Source organism: Panthera leo, chromosome A3, assembly GCF_018350215.1.
Source record: "Panthera leo isolate Ple1 chromosome A3, P.leo_Ple1_pat1.1, whole genome shotgun sequence".
NCBI lineage: Eukaryota > Metazoa > Chordata > Mammalia > Carnivora > Felidae > Panthera > Panthera leo.
The window spans coordinates 12,518,739-12,539,807 of record NC_056681.1 but is presented as its reverse complement, the minus strand read 5'-3'; the positions used below and the strand labels follow the sequence as shown (position 1 = coordinate 12,539,807).

General features: G+C 44.8%; 1 protein-coding gene and 1 long non-coding RNA gene across 3 annotated transcripts in view; one reads left to right on the top strand and one right to left on the bottom strand.

The window, feature by feature from the left end:
- The window catches only part of ARFGEF2 (ADP ribosylation factor guanine nucleotide exchange factor 2), a 98,741-nt gene extending 91,648 nt beyond the window's left edge, over positions 1 to 7,093 (top strand). For both annotated transcript variants that reach the window (XM_042930732.1, XM_042930731.1), the window contains exons 36-39: positions 996 to 1,164; positions 2,058 to 2,196; positions 5,954 to 6,071; positions 6,637 to 7,093. In XM_042930732.1, coding sequence (XP_042786666.1) covers positions 996 to 1,164; positions 2,058 to 2,196; positions 5,954 to 6,071; positions 6,637 to 6,813 — 603 coding nt within the window. In that variant the 3' untranslated portion in view covers positions 6,814 to 7,093. The remainder of the gene's footprint in view (positions 1 to 995; positions 1,165 to 2,057; positions 2,197 to 5,953; positions 6,072 to 6,636) is intronic.
- A 7,987-nt stretch (positions 7,094 to 15,080) lies between these two features.
- Positions 15,081 to 20,297, bottom strand: LOC122215447. Its single transcript, XR_006200382.1, has 4 exons — positions 20,136 to 20,297; positions 17,812 to 17,901; positions 17,635 to 17,778; positions 15,081 to 15,166 (listed from the first exon to the last, which is right to left on the bottom strand). It is a non-coding gene; the product is annotated as an uncharacterized LOC122215447 (long non-coding RNA).
- Between the last annotated feature and the right edge of the window lie 772 nt (positions 20,298 to 21,069).

Below are 21,069 nucleotides of genomic sequence, written 5' to 3'. Positions count from 1 at the left end.
AAGATGCCACTCAGGCTTCACTTAGCAGTTTCTTTGTTGTTGCTGTTAAGTTTATTTTATTTTGAGACAGCACGTGAGTGGGGCAGGGGGGGAGGGGCGGAGAGAATCCCAAGCAGGCTCTGTACCATCAGTGGACAGCCCAACCTGGGGCTCGAACCCCTGAACCATGAGATCAAGATCTGGGTCAAAACCAAGGGTTGGATGCTCAACTGATTGAGCCAGCCAGGCACCCCAGTTTCGGTCTTTCAATAAGTATGGTTTGAGACTCACACCTTCTATGACATACAGTACAGTTTGACTTTCTCATGTTCCAATCTCGTTATAAAATACAAATAAAATAGGGGCACCTGGGTGGCTCAGTCAGTTGAGTGTCCAGCTTCGGTTCAGGTCATGATCTCACAGCTCGTGAGTTCAAGCCCCACGTCAGGCTCTGTGCTGACAGCTCAGAGCCTGGAGCCTGCTTCTGCTTCTGTGTCTCCCTCTCTCTCTGCCCCTAACCCACTCGCATTCTGTTTCTGTCTCTCTCAAAAATAAATAAACATTAAAAAAAAATAAAAAATAAAATAAAAATAAATAAAAGAGGAGGAGCGCCTGGCTGGTTCAGTCCGAGGGGCGTGCGACTCTTGATCTCGGGCTTGTGAGTTTGATCACCACGTTGGGTGTAGATATTACTTAAAAATAAAGTCTTTAAAAAATTGTTTCTTTGATAAGTAGAGGACCGTGCAGTCCTATTGTGAAATAACTGGAGAAGTACTTGTGTTCATGCAATGAAGGCAGTACCGACAGAACGGACACTCGGGCCAGCAAAGCCTGACGTCACGCAAGAGCTCGGCGTAATTCTCCCCACTGCCCCTGCCGGTGAACAGAGTGTAAAGGGGAGACATTCAGGGTGGTGAGGAACGAAGTGTGCGTATGACTTGTGGCGAGTAATGAGTGCCTCGATGTGACGGCTCCAAAACCACCCTCACTTAGCTCTCCCACCCTCCCCTCTCTAGCAAGACACGCTGGATGCAGACATCCACATAGAGACAGAGGACCAGGGCATGTACAAGTGCATGTCTTCCCAGCATCTCTTCAAGCTGCTGGACTGCTTGCAGGAGTCCCATTCGTTCTCAAAGGCCTTCAACTCCAATTACGAGCAACGGACTGTCCTGTGGCGAGCAGGTAAGGCCACACAGCAGATGGGACAGGTGGCCACACCGGTCACCACCCTAAAACATGAAAGCCCTTGGGAAACTCCTGATACTTGTACACTTAGCTGGAATAACTTGGCAGATAATTTTCATGCTTGAGGGAAAAAGAAGGAATGCTGGGTACATTCCATCCCGGTACCAGGAATTCCAGGAATACTGCCTGGCACGCGGGGGATTTTCAGTAAGTATCTGGCGGAAAAGTGAATTCATAGAGACCGGAACTGATCTAGCAAATCAAGGTAAAATTATGTAGTTAAATATTTTTGTATCAAAAATTGTGGTGGTCTAGGAGAAACAGAAAAGCATTCAGACATTTTCTGAGGCTTTTAGGGGTTCTCCTTCCCACCTCCAAAAATAAATACATAAACTCTGGAGGTGATATAGAGATACATATAGATACATACACACATTTATATAGATGTATTTATATATAGATAGGTGTGCATGCATGGTGCCAGTAAGAGTCTCATTTTGTGAACTTTGCACAAAAGTGAGACTTTATATAATGTTTGTATTGTTACTGTTACTGGGTAACCATTCATTTTCTTCCCAAGTGCTTATTTTAATCCTCAGTTTTATAATACTGTTTTCCTTTATGACTTTAACAGATCTAGGTATTTTATGCCTTTGCCTGTAATAAGGCTTTGCTTGTGAGAGTTGTTTACGTATCTCTGTGGCTGACTGGTACTGCTTTGTTTAAGAAAAGGTGTTTAAGAGTAATGTTATATGTCAGCCAGACTTCAGTTAAAAAGAAGGTGAGATGTTTCAGTGTTCGTTCCCTAAGGTAACTAGATTAGGTTCCCGCGTGACTTCTCAGTCTTATCCTAGAAGTGTGCACTGTTTATCTGACTGTCTAATCTCTAGGTTTTAAAGGCAAATCTAAACCCAATCTTCTAAAGCAAGAAACCAGCAGCCTGGCCTGTTGTTTGAGGATCCTGTTTCGGATGTATGTTGACGAGAACCGCAGGGATTCCTGGGATGAAATCCAGCAGCGACTTTTAACGTAAGAAGATTGGTTCCTGATTAAATGTCTTATCTGTAAAACACAAACTGCATCACAGTAATACTCTGAATTGAAAAGAATAAGAAAAAACATATACATGCTGACACCCTCACAAACTGCTTTTCTTTTTTTGTGTTTTCTATTTGCTGATGCTTTTTTTTTTTTTTTTTTTTTTTTTTTAACGTTTTATTTGAGAGAGCGTAGGCAGGGAAGGGGCAGAGAGGGGAGGACGGAGGATCTGAAGCGGGCTCTGTGCTGACAGCAGCGAGCCTGTTGTGGAGCTTGAACTCATGATCTTAAGATCATGACCTGAGCTGAAGTCAGATGCTCAACCGACTGAGCCACCCAGGTGCCCCTTTGCTGACACTTCTACTTCACTTTTCTTCATGCCCTGAGGAGGCTGGGGCCTCATTTCTTTCATTTATAGGTTGAGAGGGGGCGAGAGAGAGAGGGGGGGGCGGGGGGGAGAGAATCTTAAGCAGGCTCCCCATTCAGCGTGGGGCTCAATCTCACAACCCTGAGATCATTACCTGAGCTGAAATCAAGAGTCAGACGCTCAACCGACTAAGCTACCAGGCGTCCCTCATTCATAAATTTCTTAAGGCACAAAAACATGGGCAGTACAAAGTACTCTGAGTCAGCAGGTCCGGAGTGAAGTCCTGACTAAGTCCTCTTTAGGGCAATGTCCACTTAAACTTCCCACCCTTCCTTCTTCCCAAGAAGCATGTGTTGGAATCCTGTGGATACCAGGGTGTCCTGACTTAGATTATGCAGAAACGCATAAGGAGGAGATGGGGGGTGGCACTGAGAGTCCCAGACAGAAAAGTAGACGTTTGAGGGGCGCCTGGGCGGCTCAGTTGGTTAAGTGTCTGGCTTCGGCTCAGGTCATGATCTCACGGTTCGCGACTTCGAGCCCCGCATCAGGCTCTGTGCTGACGGCTCAGGCCCTGGAGCCTGCTTCGGATTCTGTGTCCCTCTCTCTCTCTGCCCCTCCCCTGCTCATGTTCTGTCTCTGTCTCAAAAATAAGTAAAACATTAAAAAAATTAGAAAAGTAGACGTTCGCCACCCAGCATCTTGTGAGCAAGACACCATGTCTGCGCCCCCTTTTCACTCCTTTATGATTTCAAATCATTAGCTTGTGGTTCTGGCAACCACGATAGGATGTGTATTCTCCTGCACTGCTAGGAGGAGTGTACAGTGAGGGGATTTTTCTAGAAAGCAGGTGGCATTAAAATCAGGAACGTGAAAATGTTCAGTGCCTTTCTTTGGCACAGTAATTCCACTGTCATGGAATCTAAAATGTCTTAGAGGGGTGCCTGACTGGCTCAGTCTATAGAGCGTGCGACTCATGATCTCAGGGTTGTGAGTTCCAGCCCCACTTTGGGCATGGAGATTACTTACAAAACAATTTTTTTAAAAAAAGAAATTTTGTTAGAAATAGGAACCAGGATTCCCACAAAGAACTCTTCACTGCAGACTTACTTATAAAGAGAAGAAATATCGGGTGCCTGGCTGGCTCAGTTGGTAAAGCATGAGATTTTTTTTTTTTTTTCTTTTAAGATTTTAAAGTAATCTCTCATGAGTTCACTCTCATGAGTCCCCATGTTAGGCATAGATTACTTTTTAAAAATTAAAAATGCGAAAATAAGAGAAGAAATTTAAAACAGCTCAGCTGTAGAATGGATAACTAAATTACAGTCTATCCTGTGGTAGAATATTATGCAGGTATTGAAAATGAAGTTTTACAAAATAATTTTCCAGAGTGTGGGAATGTGCTCATGATACAAGTTTCACCACAAAACAGGATGTAAAACCATATAGATCTGATTTTTCAGCAATGTTTTTTAAATATCACAGACAAAAAGACTAGAAGGAAATAGGACAATATTTTGATATATGTCCCTTAGGATGATGGAATTACGGGTATTTTTTTCTCCTTTATAATTTTTTGCACTTTTCGTTCATCATAATTAATTATAGAGACATCAATAGCTCATATTAACTTAAATCAAGCTCAAAGGATAATTATCTACATAGTCTCATAAAGTTTCTGTAAAGGAGATAAATTTGCAATTTCTAGCATAACATTTTTTTTTAAGTAGGCTCTACCTCTAGTGTGGGGCTTGAACTCACAATTTTGAGTCACATGCTCCACCAACTGAGCCAGCCAGGCACCCCAGCATAACATGTGTTTTGAAAGTAGCAGTTGTAGGGCACCTGACTGGATCAGTTGGTTAAGCCTCTGGCTCTTGATTTCAGCTCAGGTCATGATCTCACAGTTCATGGGATTGAGCTCCATGTTGGGTTCTGCACTGACAGTGCAGAGCCTGCTTGGGATTCTCTCTCTGCCCCACCCCCTCAAAAATAAACTGAAAGAAATAATAACCAAAAAGTTAAATAAAAGTAGCATTTGTGGGGCACCTAGCTGGCTCAGTTGGTAGAGCATGCTACTTTTGGTCTCGTGGTTGCAAGTTCAAGCCACATGTTGGGGGTAGAGATTACTTTAAAAAAAAAAAAAAGTAGTGGGGTGCCTGGGTGGCTCAGTCAGTTAAGCGTCCAACTTTAGCTCAGGTCATGATCTCATGGTTCATGGGTTCGAGCCCGGTGTTGGGCTCTATGCTGACCGCTCAGAGCCTGAAGCCTGCTTCAGATTCTGTGTCTCCCTCTCTCTTTGCCCCTCCCCTGCTTGTGCTCCCTCTCTCTCAAAAATAAACAAACATTAAAAAAAAAAAAAATCAATTGTATGTGACAGGAGAAGAGAAAGGCAGTGTGTAGCCAGCTGTGGATGATAGGCTCTATGTTCATTGTGCACAAATGCTGATTGGGCCCTCTTCTCTGAGCAGGCCCTGAGCTATGCTAACATTCAACACACCAGTCTCATTTAATCTTTACCACAGTCCCTTGAGTTGGGTACAGTTATTTATCCCTGTTTTATAGCTTTGCCCAAGATGGCATAGCCAGAAGCCAGAGCAAGTGCCCAGCAAATAAATACTCATTGCCAGAATGAAGAGTTTTCCACTACATGGGGCACCTGGGTGGCTCAGTCGGTTGGGCGTCTGACTCTTGATTTCTGCTCAGGTCATGATCCCAGGGTCGTTGGATGGAGCCTGGCATCAGGCTCTGTGCTGAGCATGGAATCTGCTTAAGATATTCATTCATTCATTCATTTTCTCTCTCTCCCTCTCTCCCTCCCTCTCCCCCTCTCTCTCTCCCTCCCTCTCCCCCTCCCTCTCCCTCTCCCCCTCCCTCTCCCCCTCCCTCTCCCCCTCCCTCTCCCCCTCCCTCTCCCCCTCCCTCTCCCCCTCCCTCTCCCCCTCCCTCTCCCCCTCCCTCTCCCCCTCCCTCTCCCCCTCTCTCTCCCCCCTCTCTCCCCCTCTCTCTCCCCCTCTCCCCCCACCCCCGCTTCCTCTCTCCCTCCCTCTGCCCCTCTTCCCCACTCACATGCTGTCTCTAAAATTTAAAAAAAAAAAATTCTCTAGTAAAATGTGAGAGGTTAATCTTGTGGGTTTTTAAGAATTTTTTTTAAATGTTTATTTAGTTTTGAGAGAGAAAGAGAGTGTGAGTAGAGGAGGGGCAGAGAGAGAGGGAGACACAGAATCTGAAGCAGGCTCCAGGCTCTGAGCTGCACAGAGCCCAACATGGGGCTCAAACCCACCATGACCTGGGCTTAAGCCGGATGCTTAACCGACTGAGCCACCCAGGCGCCCTGAGGTTAATCTTGGGTTTGATGTGCCTCCCTGTTTCCGACTCTTCTAGCGTGTGCAGTGAGGCCCTTGCCTATTTCATCACCGTGAATTCGGAAAGCCATCGGGAGGCCTGGACAAGTCTTCTGTTGTTACTTCTAACAAAAACCCTCAAAATAAACGATGACAAGGTATAAACCAGGAAACTCTAATGTCTCCACTAGGACATAGGTTTGGGTTGGCATTTTACTCAGAATTTCAAGACTGTTTTTCTCAATTCTTCTAAGGATGGTTACATAACTAGCACCATTCTAGATGCATTGGAGAAAAGTTAATTCATGACAGACAGTGATGCTGTGGCCCACTGGGGCTCTTTCTCTCAAAAAAGCCCAGTTGAGAAAGGCTGATGTTGAGACCGTCCACGCGGCTGTGAAACAGCGGCGGTGATTTTCAGCGCGGCTGTGTTGGAAGAGAGGGTGGCGATTGTGAAGCAGTGGTTCAGAGCTGGGAATCTGCTTTGCTAAAATGAAAGTTGACTCCGGTAGCAAAGCTGTCCCCCAAATAATTTGTGTTTGGAGTTAAACGTAATTAAGAGACAGTCTAATTTGCAAATTTCTCACATCAACTTTTTAATAGCAAGAAAAACCACCAGAATCTTGCAAGAAGTTCCAGGGTGAGATGAATACTCTTGGCAAAGTAGTGCCAGAAAAAATAGCTCCCTGTCTAATTCTCTGTCTCCTTCTCTCCCACCTCAAGTTTAAAGCACACGCTTCTATGTACTACCCCTACTTGTGTGAAATCATGCAGTTTGACCTCATCCCTGAGCTCCGAGCGGTCCTGCGCAAGTTCTTCCTGCGGATAGGCGTTGTGTATAAGATCTGGATTCCAGAAGAGCCGTCGCAGCTACCGGGGACACTGTCACCAGTGTGGTAGCCCCGGCCCCGGCGGGCCACTGCTGCAGCTCTGCAGAACGCTCACCATGCCGCCTCTGCCTGGCACATCTCGTGACGGGTCAGGTCTTAGACACGAGGAGTCGGCCTCTGGGAGCTCAGAACGGCCTGGAGGAAGCCGGCCGCTGCGCTGGCCCCATCGGTCCCTGACTAAGACGTTGTGCCGTTTCATTCAAGTGTTGCATACCCAGTTAACACAGTAGGTGGGGAGTCTGTTTCCTCTCCGTCATTCCATTTTACTGATTAAACTGTCAAACCTGTCACTGCACATGTGGTCATTTCCTAGCAGAGTCCCACGATTGGCTGTCCGTGTTTTGTCCGAGGAAGTTGCTCTCCTTGAAAACACTGAACATAGCTGTATAGGTTTGTGATTATTAGAGAGTATGTTAATAAAATTTCTTGTTGTAACGGCTAAGTGCCACCTAAAATATGCTGGATTTTTTGTTGTTGTTTGAGCGTGTTGGAGAATTTTGAGTGTTTTTGTCAGTTGTGAGTCAGCTGTAGTTAAATTAGTTTGGAGAAAGTTAGTGGGGAAAAGGGTTGTTGCTTTTTTTTTTTTTTTCTGTTTTGTTAACGTCTGAGTGATTTTTAAATTACTTTATGAAAAGATATTATTGAAAATTTCATTGACAGCAGAGTTTAGTAATTAAGTTAGAAGTAAGAGCTTGCAAGGTTAAAAAACAAAAACAGGTAGTGCCTCCTGGCTCTCCCTTTTTGAGTAACTTGGGGAGAAAACGTCTGTAGGAAAAAGTAAAAAATGTAATGAAGATGATTAGCCTTCCTTTGAAATAAGTATTTGTGGATGGGTATTAAAATTTCCAGAATGCATTGTCCATCTCACACATTGAAACCTAATCTATGAAGTAGTAACAAAAATGAAGTAGTAATTTAACAGAGTTAATTTATATTTGAGTAAACCTTTTATTTTTACCTCAGAACAGCGCGTGTACCAATTGTTAGCGTCCCTGCTGTGCACAGTCCCCGTTAAAGGGCCCTCGAGAGGGACGGTGGCTGTGCGTGACAGGGGTCGTCTGTGAACCTTGAGTCGTTGACCCGGAGTAGGCCTGTGCTGTTGTGGGGCCAGCACAGCTGAACCGTGACCGCGGCAGGAGATGGCCCGTGCCCAAGTGCTTCCGTCAACTTGAGCTCAGGGGCTGCGTTCTTTGGGAAGGGTGGGTCGCAGTACCCCTCACCGCAGTTAGAACGGAGTCCTGACGCGGCAGCTTCTGTAAAGGTTTGCAGTACACAGGCAGGGCCTGACGCCTGCAAGCAGTCTGTTTGGAAGCTGAATTTATTCTGAGTCAGCGAGAAAGAGGACACACGCTTCACTCTGCCCCCTCATCCAGTGCTCACCACAAGCCGCACTCAGCATTAGAAAAAGCGTTACACAGAGTCATTAAAACATTCAGACTTCTACCTATGCCCTCTCGTCCTGTAAATTGGGTTGTATTGATGTCAACTCTGGTGCCTTAGAAGTTAGCAAGTTGGGAAACTATCTAAGATCAGCTATGTTTTCTTTATAGAGAAGGATTTCTGGTGCTTTTGTTTACTAAGAGACCGGTTTCTTCAACGTTTTTTGTTTGTAACAGCCTTGAGAAATGTCTGGTTTGGGCCAGCGGTACTTTTTTTTTTTTTTTTCCTTTCCCCCAAAGTATTTTAATTTCTCTACCAAAGAAAAAAAGAGCAGGTTTAGGTTTTTATGTTATTCACATACATTAGAGAAGAGGAGCTGTATAATTTAGGAGGAAGGGACCGTGGGAGAGTATCTTACGGTGAATGGAAAATATTAGCACCTTTGACTTGCCTGTCCTGAAATCCATGACATCTTTATGCCGCAGCACGGAACCTGTGTTGTAGACCCATCCCTGGTACTGTAGCCCGTCACAGCCTCCCCAAGTCCGTGCCGTCCATCCGCCTTTGTACTAAAAGTACACACAGGAACGCGCGTGTCCCTTCGTACTTCTGTTTTCTGTACCATATCGCCGCGTTCCCGACTGGAGACTTTTCCTTTCCTTCTGGGGTTCCCGTGTGACGTTGTCTTCATCATCTCTGACTGCATCACCAGTGTCTTCCTGCCTCTCTTTCATTTTTGCCTCCTTTTGCAGAGCAGGAAATGTTTGAGCGCATTTTGTTACATGCTGAAACACTCAGCCTTGGAGTTTTTTTAAACTTTGTCTTTTAAAAGATTGGATTCTCTGAATGAGGCATTTGAATTGTACCAGCACGGACCTTTTGAAAACAGGGATGTAAAACCATTTGGGGTAGCTTTCTCGTAGGGGGCCCGTGACATACAGAGGAATTCCTTACCTCTACTAATAAGCCATTCAGCCTAAATTCTATTTTGTGAATCAGTCTGTTCTATCTCATGGTAAACGTGGCTTGTGCCACTCAAACACTAGTGAAAAGAGTGCGTATAACTCTGCAGCACCGGGCCAGGACGCCGTTCACAAAGTTAGAGAAGATGGAGCATTTCTAAGGCCTTATTTCTTTCTCAGAATGCTTTAAGTATTGATTATATGTGCTGGGTCTCTAGAGAAGTTTTGTTTGTTATAATACTGCTACTTTGAGCAATTTTGTTTTCTCTTCATTGTCCTTTAGGGCAATCACCAGCTCTGGCATCGTAACAACAAACGGTGGATGGGAAATTTGATTCCTAATCTGCATCTTGAGAGTCAAATACACCTTTTCCCTGTTACTCGTCACGTACAACCAAAGAACTACATTATGGAAATTGTATGATAATATCTGGAAACACAACCTTTTCCTCTGACAGATGACTTTTGTACAACATGCAAAAAAAAAACAAAAAAAAAAAAACCCTAAACCTTTTTGTTGTTCTTTTGTCATTATGGCTATACATTTCGTAGCCGTCACAGTTCTTGAAGGAACCTGCTGACAGATACAAGTATGAGCACCCCATTCAGATGTCTGCTGTTACGATGCAAACGGATATTGGCTGAGACAGAAGCTAGATCCTTAGTACCACGTTTTCTGAGTTCTGTTTTACCATTTCTGTTAAAGTAGAAATAGCATGAACTCCTGTGAAATCCTGGAGTTTTGCTATCAGCAGCTTTGTAGTTTGAGAAACAAAGAAACCAAAGCTGAATATTTAAAAGAATGATTATATCTGGAAATCCTTGCTCTCAAAGACACTCATCAAAGGTGTAGTTTTTCTCAGTGTTCTAATTTTTAAAAAATTTTATCTTCATATTTGCATCAAATATTTCTTTATGTGCAAAAATGTGTTTTACCTCCTTAAATTGCCTAAAAAGTTAGTTAATAGCTACTTTTGTTTAATCTATACATGATGATTAAGTGCATTTAATATTGGTAATTTAATGAAAAGCATTCCTTGCCCAATGGATGTATACATTTTTGAAAGAATAAGCCGAATTATATAATATGAAATGCTATGTAAAGTTTTCTATGTAAAAATATTATGTATAATACTGTTAAAATCCCATGCTTTAATCAGGTGATAAATCAATAAAGTTTTAAAAAATAGAGCTGTTTTTATTATAGTAATTTATATAAATATGTCAATTTATATAAATATATATATTTATATATATCAAGCTATAGTTTTGGGGTCATTTGTAATTATGGCAGCTGTAAGCATGTAGTTCTCAATTGGTGGTAAAATTTGGCCTCAGTAACTAACAAAAATAATTTTTAATGGAGAATATTAACAGTGGGTTTTAATTATTTTAAGTAAGGTTCTCTTCTTACTCCTTCCCTCCCCATGAAAGAGGGGAAAATCCAGTCATGAGAAGATTCTTATTTATCTCTTGAATTCGCTTTAACTCATTAGTTTGAACAGTGGGTTCCCAAGAGAAGACAGAAGTCTCTTGCTGCCGTTGAGGGGCAGGATTACAAAGGAAGACTCACAGGGTAGCCAACTTGGGCACTGAGTGGGATACAATTCTAAGGTTCACAGAGGTTGCCAACATAGGAGGACATGGCTTGGCTTTAGTGCTTCTGAATTCAGAATATTCTTTCTAAAATATTCCAAAACTGTAAATGACTATTGTACTTAAAATATTCCCCTGAAATCGACTGATACTTCTGCATCTTTATTAATTGATTGGAGTAAAACTGCGACTCTCTGTGGTCCTACATTTCAGGTGCTTCCAGTAAAGAACAAAAGGAAAAGGCTTCCAAAGCGTCATTATCTCTCCACAGCAGAGGGTGCCTGGGTTTTATCTAGAGCAGTCGTTTTCAACCTGCTGCCAATCACTAGTTTTCAGTTCTGTCCCCAAGAGGCACTCGAGACACTTGGCAATGGCCGGAGACATTTTGGGTTGTCGCAGCAGGAGAGAGGTGGGTAGGATGCTGCTAACCAACCCCCACCGCAAGGAATTACCATCCCCAAGGGCTCTCTCTCTCTCAAATAAACTTTAAATAAATACCAGCCTCAAGGTCTAGCTGGTGCTAAGGTTGAAAAACCCTGAACTAAATCGACTCAGTCTAACAGGGTTTCCTCAGCGTGGTGGTGTAAACCCGAAAGTCCCATCTGTGGCAGACCCTTTCAGCTTTCTTTGGCCTTATTTAAAAAAGTCACTTCTGCTTACCCAGTTTAGAAAGGAGGGCATGCTGAGGTCACTGGTCGAGGAAGGGCCAACTCCACTTTATTTATTTAAAGTGCTACTTATTTAAGCATTTTGAAAGGTAATTTCAGCATTATGTTGCATTTGTAACCGTGCCAACAGACTGGAACATGTTTGAGGCAAAAGTACGTTTTCTTTTTCAAAGGACCAGAGTGGTTCCCTAGAGGTTTTGTTTTTGTTTTTGTTTTCATGTTTACTTATTTATTTAGAGAGAGAGAGAGAGGGAATCCCAATGCGGGGCTCGGTCTAATGAACCGTGAGATCATGACCCGAGCCGAAATCAAGAGCTGGATGCTCGGGGCACCTGGGTGGCTCAGTCAGTTAAGTGTCCGACTTCAGCTCAGGTCATGATCTCACAGTTCGTGAGTTCGAACTCCCCACATAGTCGGGCTCTGTGCTGACAGCTCAGAGCCTGGAGCCTGCTTCAGATTCTGTGTCTTCTCTCTCTCTCTCTCTCTCTCTCTGCCCCTCCCCTGCTCACACTCTGTCTCTATCTCTCTCTCTCAAAAAATAAACATTAAAAAAAAAAAGACGCTGACCTGACGGAGCCACCCAGGCACCCCAGTTCCCTGGAATTTTTGCAAAGCTGTGTAACATGCCTGTTGTCCAGTTAAAGAAATCTGCAAAATCGTCCTTGAGTTAGTTATTTGTGTCACATCTTAGGAGTATCCAGCTTAGTGAAGGCAACTACATGCTCACAGCAAAAGAAGGGGTGGGGATTCCCCAAGGATTCTGGCAAAAATGATTTTAGTATTTTTTTGAAATGTCCGTTTCTAGATGCAAGCCAACCGTCTCTGGTAATCAACTGAAGATTGAGCCTCTGCAGATAATTTTATATGTCAATTTTCATCTTTTTCAGAGATTCCCAATCCCTGCATAAAGCTTCTGTAGCTGCTTCTTCGTTGACCTAAAATTCATCTTGATTTATGTTCAAGAAATACCATGCATTCTGGTAAACTTCTTACCTTGAGTGAATTTGAGCTTAAATAATGGCATATTGATTCTCTTGTCCAGGGTGCTATGGTTTTCTGAGAAGCAGGCAAAAACCAAGCACCATTCTATGGGAGAGGCCAATGGACAGATCATGGAAGCTGGAATGAAGAACTCTTTGTACGGTAGGATTTGTGCTAACTTTGTGCCCCTTTTAGGGCATCAGCAAAAAGCAGACTATCAATGTCACTTCTTAACATTTACTCACGGTTTCCTGAACTCCAGATACAAGTGCTTTGCATACAAGAAGTCCTTTTAATATCGCACAACTGTATGACATAGCAGTATTAGACCTCCCTTTTGTTTTTTTACGTTTCTTTATTTATATATTTATTTTCAGTCATCTCCACACCCAACACAGGGCTCGAACCTACAACCCCGGGATCTAGTCACATGCTCCACCAGCTGAGCCAGACAGGCACCCCTCACCCATTTTTTTTTTTAACTTTTTTTTTTTTTAACATTTATTTATTTTTGAGACAGAGAGAGACAGAGCATGAATGGGGGAGGGGCAGAGAGAGAGGGAGACACAGAATCGGAAGCAGGCTCCAGGCTCTGAGCCATCAGCCCAGAGCCTGACGCGGGGCTCGAACTCACAGACCGCGAGATCGTGACCTGAGCCGAAGTCGGACGCTCAACCGACTGAGCCACCCAGGCGCCCCCCCTCACCCATTTTTTAGATGTGGATACTAAGGCCCAGAGAGGCCCGCTGAGGCTGTGTACCTGGATCACACGGTTGGGAAGCAGCCCAATTGGGACAGAGCACACACTTATATGCCAACCACACTGCCTCTTGCTGTCACTGGTTAATCTGAGGGAAGGGGCGGGGCAACCAAGCAGGGTATCCAGCAGAACACAGTCCTGGTCTCTGAAGAGCTTATGTTCCAAAGCCCCTGTTTGTAAATTCATCTGCTTGGATATTGCAAACACCTGAGTTAGAAACAATCTTTACCGGGGGCACCTGGGTGGCCCAGTGGGTTGAGCCTCCGACTGTTGATTTCGGCTCAGGTCATGATCTTGCGGTTTGTGAGTTCAGTCCCTGAGTTAGGCTCTGCGCTGACAGCACAGAAACCTGCTTGAAATTCTCTCTCTCCATCCCTCCCTGCTCACTCACTCACTCTCTCTCAAAAACATATAAATAAAACTTAAAAAAAAAAAAAATCTTTACCAGATCTCTTAGACTAGCCTTCGTAATCAATGTCTGAAAGCGCAGTGCAAGTTTTGTACCTGAACTGCCGTTACGTGCACTCTGCCACTAAAATCCGAGTATCTTGTCTTTCACAAAGGGCTTGGGGAATGATACGTTCTACCCACAGGGCTTATGCCAAGGCAAGCAGGTCTTTCTGAAAGTAGTATGTTCTGTGTTTTCCTTTTAATTTACAGCTTTTCTTGACATTTTTGTAATGTTGTGGATGAACGCCAACTTTCAGACAGCCCACTTAGCCTGTCCACACGTATCTTGATGCCAAGACTCCATTCTTCGTCCCCAGGTATTTTGGGGAGTAACAAACATTCTGTCATCCTACTTAGCCTCCCTAGATTTCTCATGACCTGTTAATGTGTGTCCGTGGCTGGGTGCACCTGTAGTTCTGTTTAATGGTCAGTGGAAATGAAAAAAAAAAAAAAAGTCTGCATTATTGAAGTTCTGGTTTCTCTTCCATTCTGTGTCACAGACACCAACCCACCACTCATTGGAAAATGGTAAAAAAAAAAAAAAAAAAAAAAAAAAAATACAATGGATGCATTGAAGTTATATGTAATTGTATAAATGGTGCAACAGTAATAAAGTTAAACAATTAAAGAAAAGACTAGCCTTTTGGGGCTGTACCTTGGACCCTTTCATGCCCACCATGGATATTGTCTCAGAAGCTGCCTTCATTTCTCCATTTAATATTACACACCTCAAAGTCTGTGACAATTAGTGACTTGTTTAGATTTTCACAACTTGCTCTTTCCTCAGTGCCTTTGCCCTTGCTGTCACCTCTGCCTAGAAGGCTTTTTCTGTAGATTGCTCCATGCCTGGTTCCTCCTCCTCCCGGGGTTCAACCCAGTTGCTAACTCCTCGGTTACCTCCACCATGTCTTCAGAACCCACTGCCATCTGCAATGATGTGTTTGAAATCTGTCTCCTCCACTGGAATGTAAGAGTGTGAGGACAGGAACCCTGGCTGTTTTATGACAATCTCACTTGCTAGAACACAGTAACAGATGCAAAGCAGGCACTCGCTAAAGTGTTGGTGAAAGTGCAGGATTTTTTTTGAAGTTAATTTATTTTGAGAGAGAGAGAGAGAGAGAGAGCGAGCGCACAAGCAGGGAGGGGTAGTGAGAAGGAGAGACAATCCCAAGCAGAGCTGGATGCGGGGGCTCAAACTGATGAACCAAGAGATCATGACCTGAGCCAGATGCTCAACTGACTGAGCCATCCAGGCACCCCAAGGAATTTTTTTCATGGAAATTCTAGAATTCTCACAGGACACTTCACAAACTCAAGAGAATTGGGTCATTTCCTTGGCTTTCCTGGGTTGCTGGCATTCCACTCTCCATTTTCCTTCCTCAGCTTGAAGAGGAAGCTGGCCCACCCAAAGGCCCATTTCCTCTCCATACCTGCTATGATGGAAATCAGCTCTAGGCACTGCTTCCCTCTGAGAGAGTTCTGGAAGGTGCTCAGTCCTCAACTCCAAAGGCCACAGGTACCCAAAGGGCTCTGGTTTGAAGCTCCGTATTCCCTGGACTCTTCCCCCTCAACCAAAGGATAAGAGAAAGAGAACTTCACTCCTCCTGTCAGGTTTCCCCACCGATCATTTTATATGCTCTTTCCATGTCAGCTATTGTTGTTTTCATTATTGAGATAGCACCTAGCAGCAGATTAATAACAGTAATAATGATCATTTATTGGATTCTGAGCGTGCCAGGCATTTGCCCTGCACACGTCATCTCCTTAGACTGTCACAACCACTGCCTAAGGTAGGTGTCGTTACCATCATCACGCTCTGCTTTTTATACAAGGGTACCTGGGGCTCAGAGAGGTCAAAGAACTCATCTAAGGCAACACAGCTAGATTCAAAGCCCTGCAGTCTGGCTCTAGAGCCTGCCTCTTAAACGCTGTCCCACACCACCTCTTGGTGCTGGAGAGCCATGAGCTCCTGGCCCCATCCCTCCAGGCACTGCATCCTTGATGCTGTCTTCGGTCTGTCTCCAAGGACGGATCTCACACAGGGAGGACTGTGTTGATGTACAGGGTATAGCAGACATTCAGAAGTAGGTGATGTAGGGCACTGGCCCCCTTCGGCAGAAAGCACAGCACACTGCTGACGTCTGTGGCTCTGGGGCAGACACACAGATGTGGCCTTGCATCCAGTAAGTGTAAATATTTAAAAGTTGGGGTGCCTGGGTGGCTCAGTGGGTTAAGCTTCCAGCTTCGGCTTGATCATGAGGTCACGATCTCATGGCTTGTGAGTTCAAGCCCCACGTCCGGCTTTCTGCTGTCAGCACAGAGCCCACTTCACATCCTCTGTCCGCCACCCCCCTCAAAAATAAATAAACATTAAAACTAAACTAAACTAATAAATATTTAAAAGTTATATGTCAAGATTGTAAGTGTTCAAAAACACACATTCCATCTTCCTTCCTTGACAAGCAACACCTTTGCAGAACCTGGAAGCCCAGGTTCAAAGATGGAATTCTACAAAAAAAAAAAAAAAAAAAAAAAAAAAAGATGGACTTCTCCGGCTCAGGCTTCCATGTCAGAACACAGCAACATGGGGAGAATCAGCCCTCGTCCTGCACCCTTCCTCTTCCCACCCCAGGCCTCAACCTGTACCACGAGGCTTTGAATGTGTGTGCGAGGATACGCAGCTCTGTCCAAACCCCCTGCAAACACATCCGTCCACAAGTCCCACTGCCAGTTTAGGGATGCTCACAGCTGCTGTGTCTCAGCTCTCAGGAGCGACCCAGGCAAGAGGTTTCCACAGACCCTGGAAGAGGGCTTGGGGCCTGTCGGTGGAGAATTCCAGGGTCCTGTGTCACCGGAACGAGGTCTGAAAGGAGGTGGTACGGGTTCCGGGTGAGCACACCCACTTGGAGCAGGGCCCCCTCCTCACCTGTGGGAGCTGGGGCAGGACCAGAATGGCACCTTTTAAAGCACAGGGGCCAAGGCAAGCATCCAAAGCCCTGTCCAGGTCTCAAGCGGTACCATCTGGGAAAGGCAGGACTGGGGACAACGGGAGGACATCAAACATACATTGCCGCCCGGTCACAGGATGGGCATAAGACCTAACACTGTTTGGACGGTTGCTGTTTTTCAGGTGCTTCTCCACGGGCCTCACCTATCCTGTCTCTTTCATCCTCCTGCCTACCCTGTGAGGCCAGTTCCTATTACTATCACTACTGTAGAGACTAGACAGCTCAATTACAAGTAACGTGCCCGCTGTCATGCAGATGGCATTAAGTCAAGTCCATGGGTAGTCAAGTCCATGCTCGTAACTAGTGTGACACAAGATCAAAGAAGAGTGACAGTAAAGGGCTGGTAAAAGATGTGTCAAGACATGTTAATTCTATCTCAATGAAGCCGGGGGGATGAAAAGATACGCCAGGAAACTGTTAACCAAAAGAAAGCAAGTCTAATAATATTGATGTCAGACAAGATAGAATTGGAAGAGGAAAGGTCTGAACAGGCCAAAGAGGAATATTGCGCATTGTGAGATGGTCGATAGACTTCAACATGTGGAAGAAATGGCAGGAACCTTATCTGCCTAACAGCTTTACAACATACAACAAAAGACCAGTGAATACACTTTAACAATGACGATGCCAGAATCACGGTGGGAGACCAATAAATGAGCCTCTCAGAGAACATCTGATAAAGCAAAATTAAAAGTAAGGACATAGAGGGGCGCCTGGGTGGCTCAGTCGGTTAAGCGTCCGACTTCAGCTCAGGTCACGATTTCGTGGTCCGCGAGTTCAAGCCCCGCATCGGGCTCTGGGCTGATGGCTCAGAGCCTGGAGCCTGCTTCCGATTCTGTGTCTCCCTCTCTCTCTGCCCTTCCCCCGTTCATGCTCTGTCTCTCTCTGTCTCAAAAATAAATAAACGTTAAAAAAAAATTTAAAAAAAAAGTAAGGACAGAGAACACAATGCAGATTCCCAGGGGAGTCTTCAGGTATCACCCATGGAGGCTGGAGGACACACCAACCTTTTACTGTGCCCCTCACCTGCACGGTTCTTCTCGCGGCTGCAAGGAGCAAAGGGAGTGGGCACCACTAGAGTTGTATCCACAGACACGGGAACCTTGGCACACTTCAGGGCTTTCTGCAGAAACTGGCAGAGATGCTGGACGACACAGGACTCCAGCCAGCCTCCCTTGTGATTAGCTCTCAGAGATGGAAAACTGTTAAATCATCAGGATTCTCCTCACCAGGACTGGAAGACAATGTTTGTCCAGGAAAGCAGATATGTATGATTGATTGCTTGTCCTGTTGCTGTAATGGTAAAAATACATCTTTTCCACCAATGTCCCAGTAACTTACATCTTTCTCAGTGGACTTTATTTATACAGGGTATTTCATTCAGCATTCAACAAATGCTTATTTAGCAGGTGTTGTGTGCTAGGTGCTCGGCGGTACAGCTGTAAATAAGATAAATGACGTCCTTTGTTTTAAAGCTTATTTCTTTATTTTAGAGACAGGGAGAGAGAGAGCCCCAAGTGGGCTCCAAGCTGTCAGCACAAAGCCCGATCCAGGGCTTGATCTCACAAACCGTGAGATCATGATCTGAACCAAGATCAAAAATCAGACACTTGGGGCGCCTGGGTGGCTCAGTCGGTTAAGCGTCCAACTTGGGCTCAGGTCATGATCTCACGGTTTGTGGGTTCAAGCCCTGTGTCGGGATCTGCACTGACAGTGCAGAGCCTGCTTGCAATTCTCTCTCTCTCCCTCTCTGTCTCTGCCCCTCCCTGACTTGCACTTTCTCTCTCAAAATAAAATAAATAACCTTAAAAAAAAAAAAAAAAAAGAGTCTGACACCTAACTGACTGAGCCATCCAGGTGCCCCAAGGTACTTTTTCTAATAGAATCCTTAAGCTAACGATGAGGGGAACAATTAACAAAGAGACAATCACAAAGAGTGATAAATGCTATGAAGAAAACAGAAAGATATGAGGCTAGGGTTGCCAGATAAAATTCAGGGCACCTGAGTCGATGTGAATTTCAGATAAACAATGTATAATCTTTTAGTATAAGTACGTCCCATGCAATATTTACACTAAAAAAATCATGCACTGCTTTTCTGAGATTCACATTGAACTGGGTGTCCTGTATTTTGCTTGCTAAATCTGGCAAACCTAAATGTCGAGTTACTGGGTGTGGACAGTGGGCAATTTCAGACAGGATGGTGACATTTGAGTTGGAATCTGAATGTACAGAGATGAGTCAGTTATTCAGGGGTCTAGAAGAGCATTCCAGGCAGAGGGAAGAGCAGCTACAAACACTCTGAGGTGGGAGAAAGCTTGGATCTTGGAAGAACAAAAAGGAAGGTGAGGTGGCTACATTGAGTGAGGGTGGAGAGGAGGAGGAAGGAAGGTGATGAGGTCAGGCAGGTTGGCAGGGGCCAGATCTTGCAGCGTTTGTGGGCTGTGATAAGAGATGTTGAGCAATTTTACAAAAACTTACATCATTCACTCAAACAGAGCATTTTTTTTTTTTTACATTTTATCTCAGGAATTGCTTTTACATGTTCATAGGCAGGGTGCTATCAAAGATAAACAAAGCTGGACATTGTTAAAACAGTAAAAACAGATTTTATTCAGTAACTACTGACAGTCGGGGAAAGAGCGGATTCCGACTATGCAGAGGTGATTGGGCATTTTAAAGGAGAATGAGGGAGTGCGGGAGAGAGTGAGGGCACAGGTAAAAACTTACAAAGGGTTGGTCGGTGTAAATGTGATCAGGTTAGCTATGTCTGCTAGCTGGCAATTATCAAGGTTGCAGCCTCCCACAGAGACCAAGAGACCAAGGCCTTACCTTCCTGATGATTATATTTCAAAGGAACGGTTTTCAGGTCATTGAGAAAGACACTCCTAATTGCAACAGATACATATATATCTCAAAGAGACTGAAGAAGAATTCACAATTGTAAGCCCTTCTTAGTAAATGCTCTAAGATGGGGAGCCTGGGTGATTCAGTCGTTTAAGCGATCAACTCTGGATTTCTGCTCTGGTCATGGTCTCATGGTTCATGAGACTGAGCCCCGTGTTGGGCTCTGCACTGGCAGCCCGAAGCCTGCTTGGGATTCTGTCTCCCTCCTTCTCTGCCCCTCCACTGCTCACGCTTTCTCTCTCTCTCAAAATTAATAAACTTAAAAAAAAAATAAACTAAGAAAGTGAGGGCCTTTCTTGCTGCAGAGGTTTGGACAGAGTCATTACGTGGTGAGTTCTGCAATTCTCAGTGCCTATGTAATTCTGTGTTCTTATATTTGTTTCCTTGAATGATAACCAAATATGTGCCTTTCATTCCCTGGAGGAGCAAACTAGCAATTGCAAGGGATGGGCTCTGAAAGAGCTGGGCCCGCTGGCAGCCAAAACTGAGGGCTGGGATTTCCATAAGTCCTCATTGCTTCCTGTCATTGTCACACTCAATGGATCATAAGATCCTGCAGGCCCTACCTCTACAGTATCTCCTGAAGCTGTCCACTTGTTTCCATATGCATCGTTACTCACCTGAGTCTGGGCATCTCATCTCTCTCCTGGAGGCCTCCAGTGTCCCCTGCTTCAAGCTCTTCCCCCCATACAGTCCATTTCCACACAGCAACTGGTGGGCCTTTTAAAATATAGATTTGGGGGGGCGCCTGGGTGGCTCAGTCGGTTAAGCGTCCGACTCCAGCTCAGGTCATGATCTCCAGGTCCGTGAGTTCGAGCCCCGCGTAGGGCTCTGTGCTGACAGCTCAGAGCCTGGAGCCCGCTTCAGATTCTTTGTCTCCTTCTCTCTCTGCCCCTCCCCCCGTTCATGCTCTGTCTGTCTCAAAAATAAACAAACTTTAAAATAAATAAAATAAAATAAAATAAAATAAAATAAAATAATAGATTTGGTGGCCATCCTGTAGTGGATGCACATAAGGCACAGTCTAACAAGGCTTATGAGCCCTACATCATCTGGCCCCTGCTGGCTTCTCTACCTCCCGCCTCCTGTTCCTCCGCACTTCATTAAGCCCCAGTCTAGTTCACGTCTGATCTTCACACAGCTGTCTCCTTGTTGAAACTCAGGCCAAATGTCACTTGTTCAGAGGCCTTCTCTGACCATCCAATGACCTTCCAAGTCACTGCCTGTCATATCACCCTGTTTTAAATTTTCTCATAGCGCTTATCAAGATCTGAAATTATTTTGTTTATTCCTTGTCTCGCTCTAAAACAGGCGCTCTGCTAGGGGGCAGAAAGTTCTCCGTCTAAGGCTATGGACAGGACTTTGAGCAGTTCGTTCAACAGTTATATAAGACCTACTACGTGCCTCACTGAAGCACTACGTCAGACGAGGTCGCACTCCAGCGGCCCCTGGCCGAACCAGCGTCCATCTGGGGGGGGGGGGGGGGGGGGGGGGGAAAGGATGAGGATTGCGATGCCCGCGGCGGTGATCTAAGCCAAAGGGCATTGTCGCTTG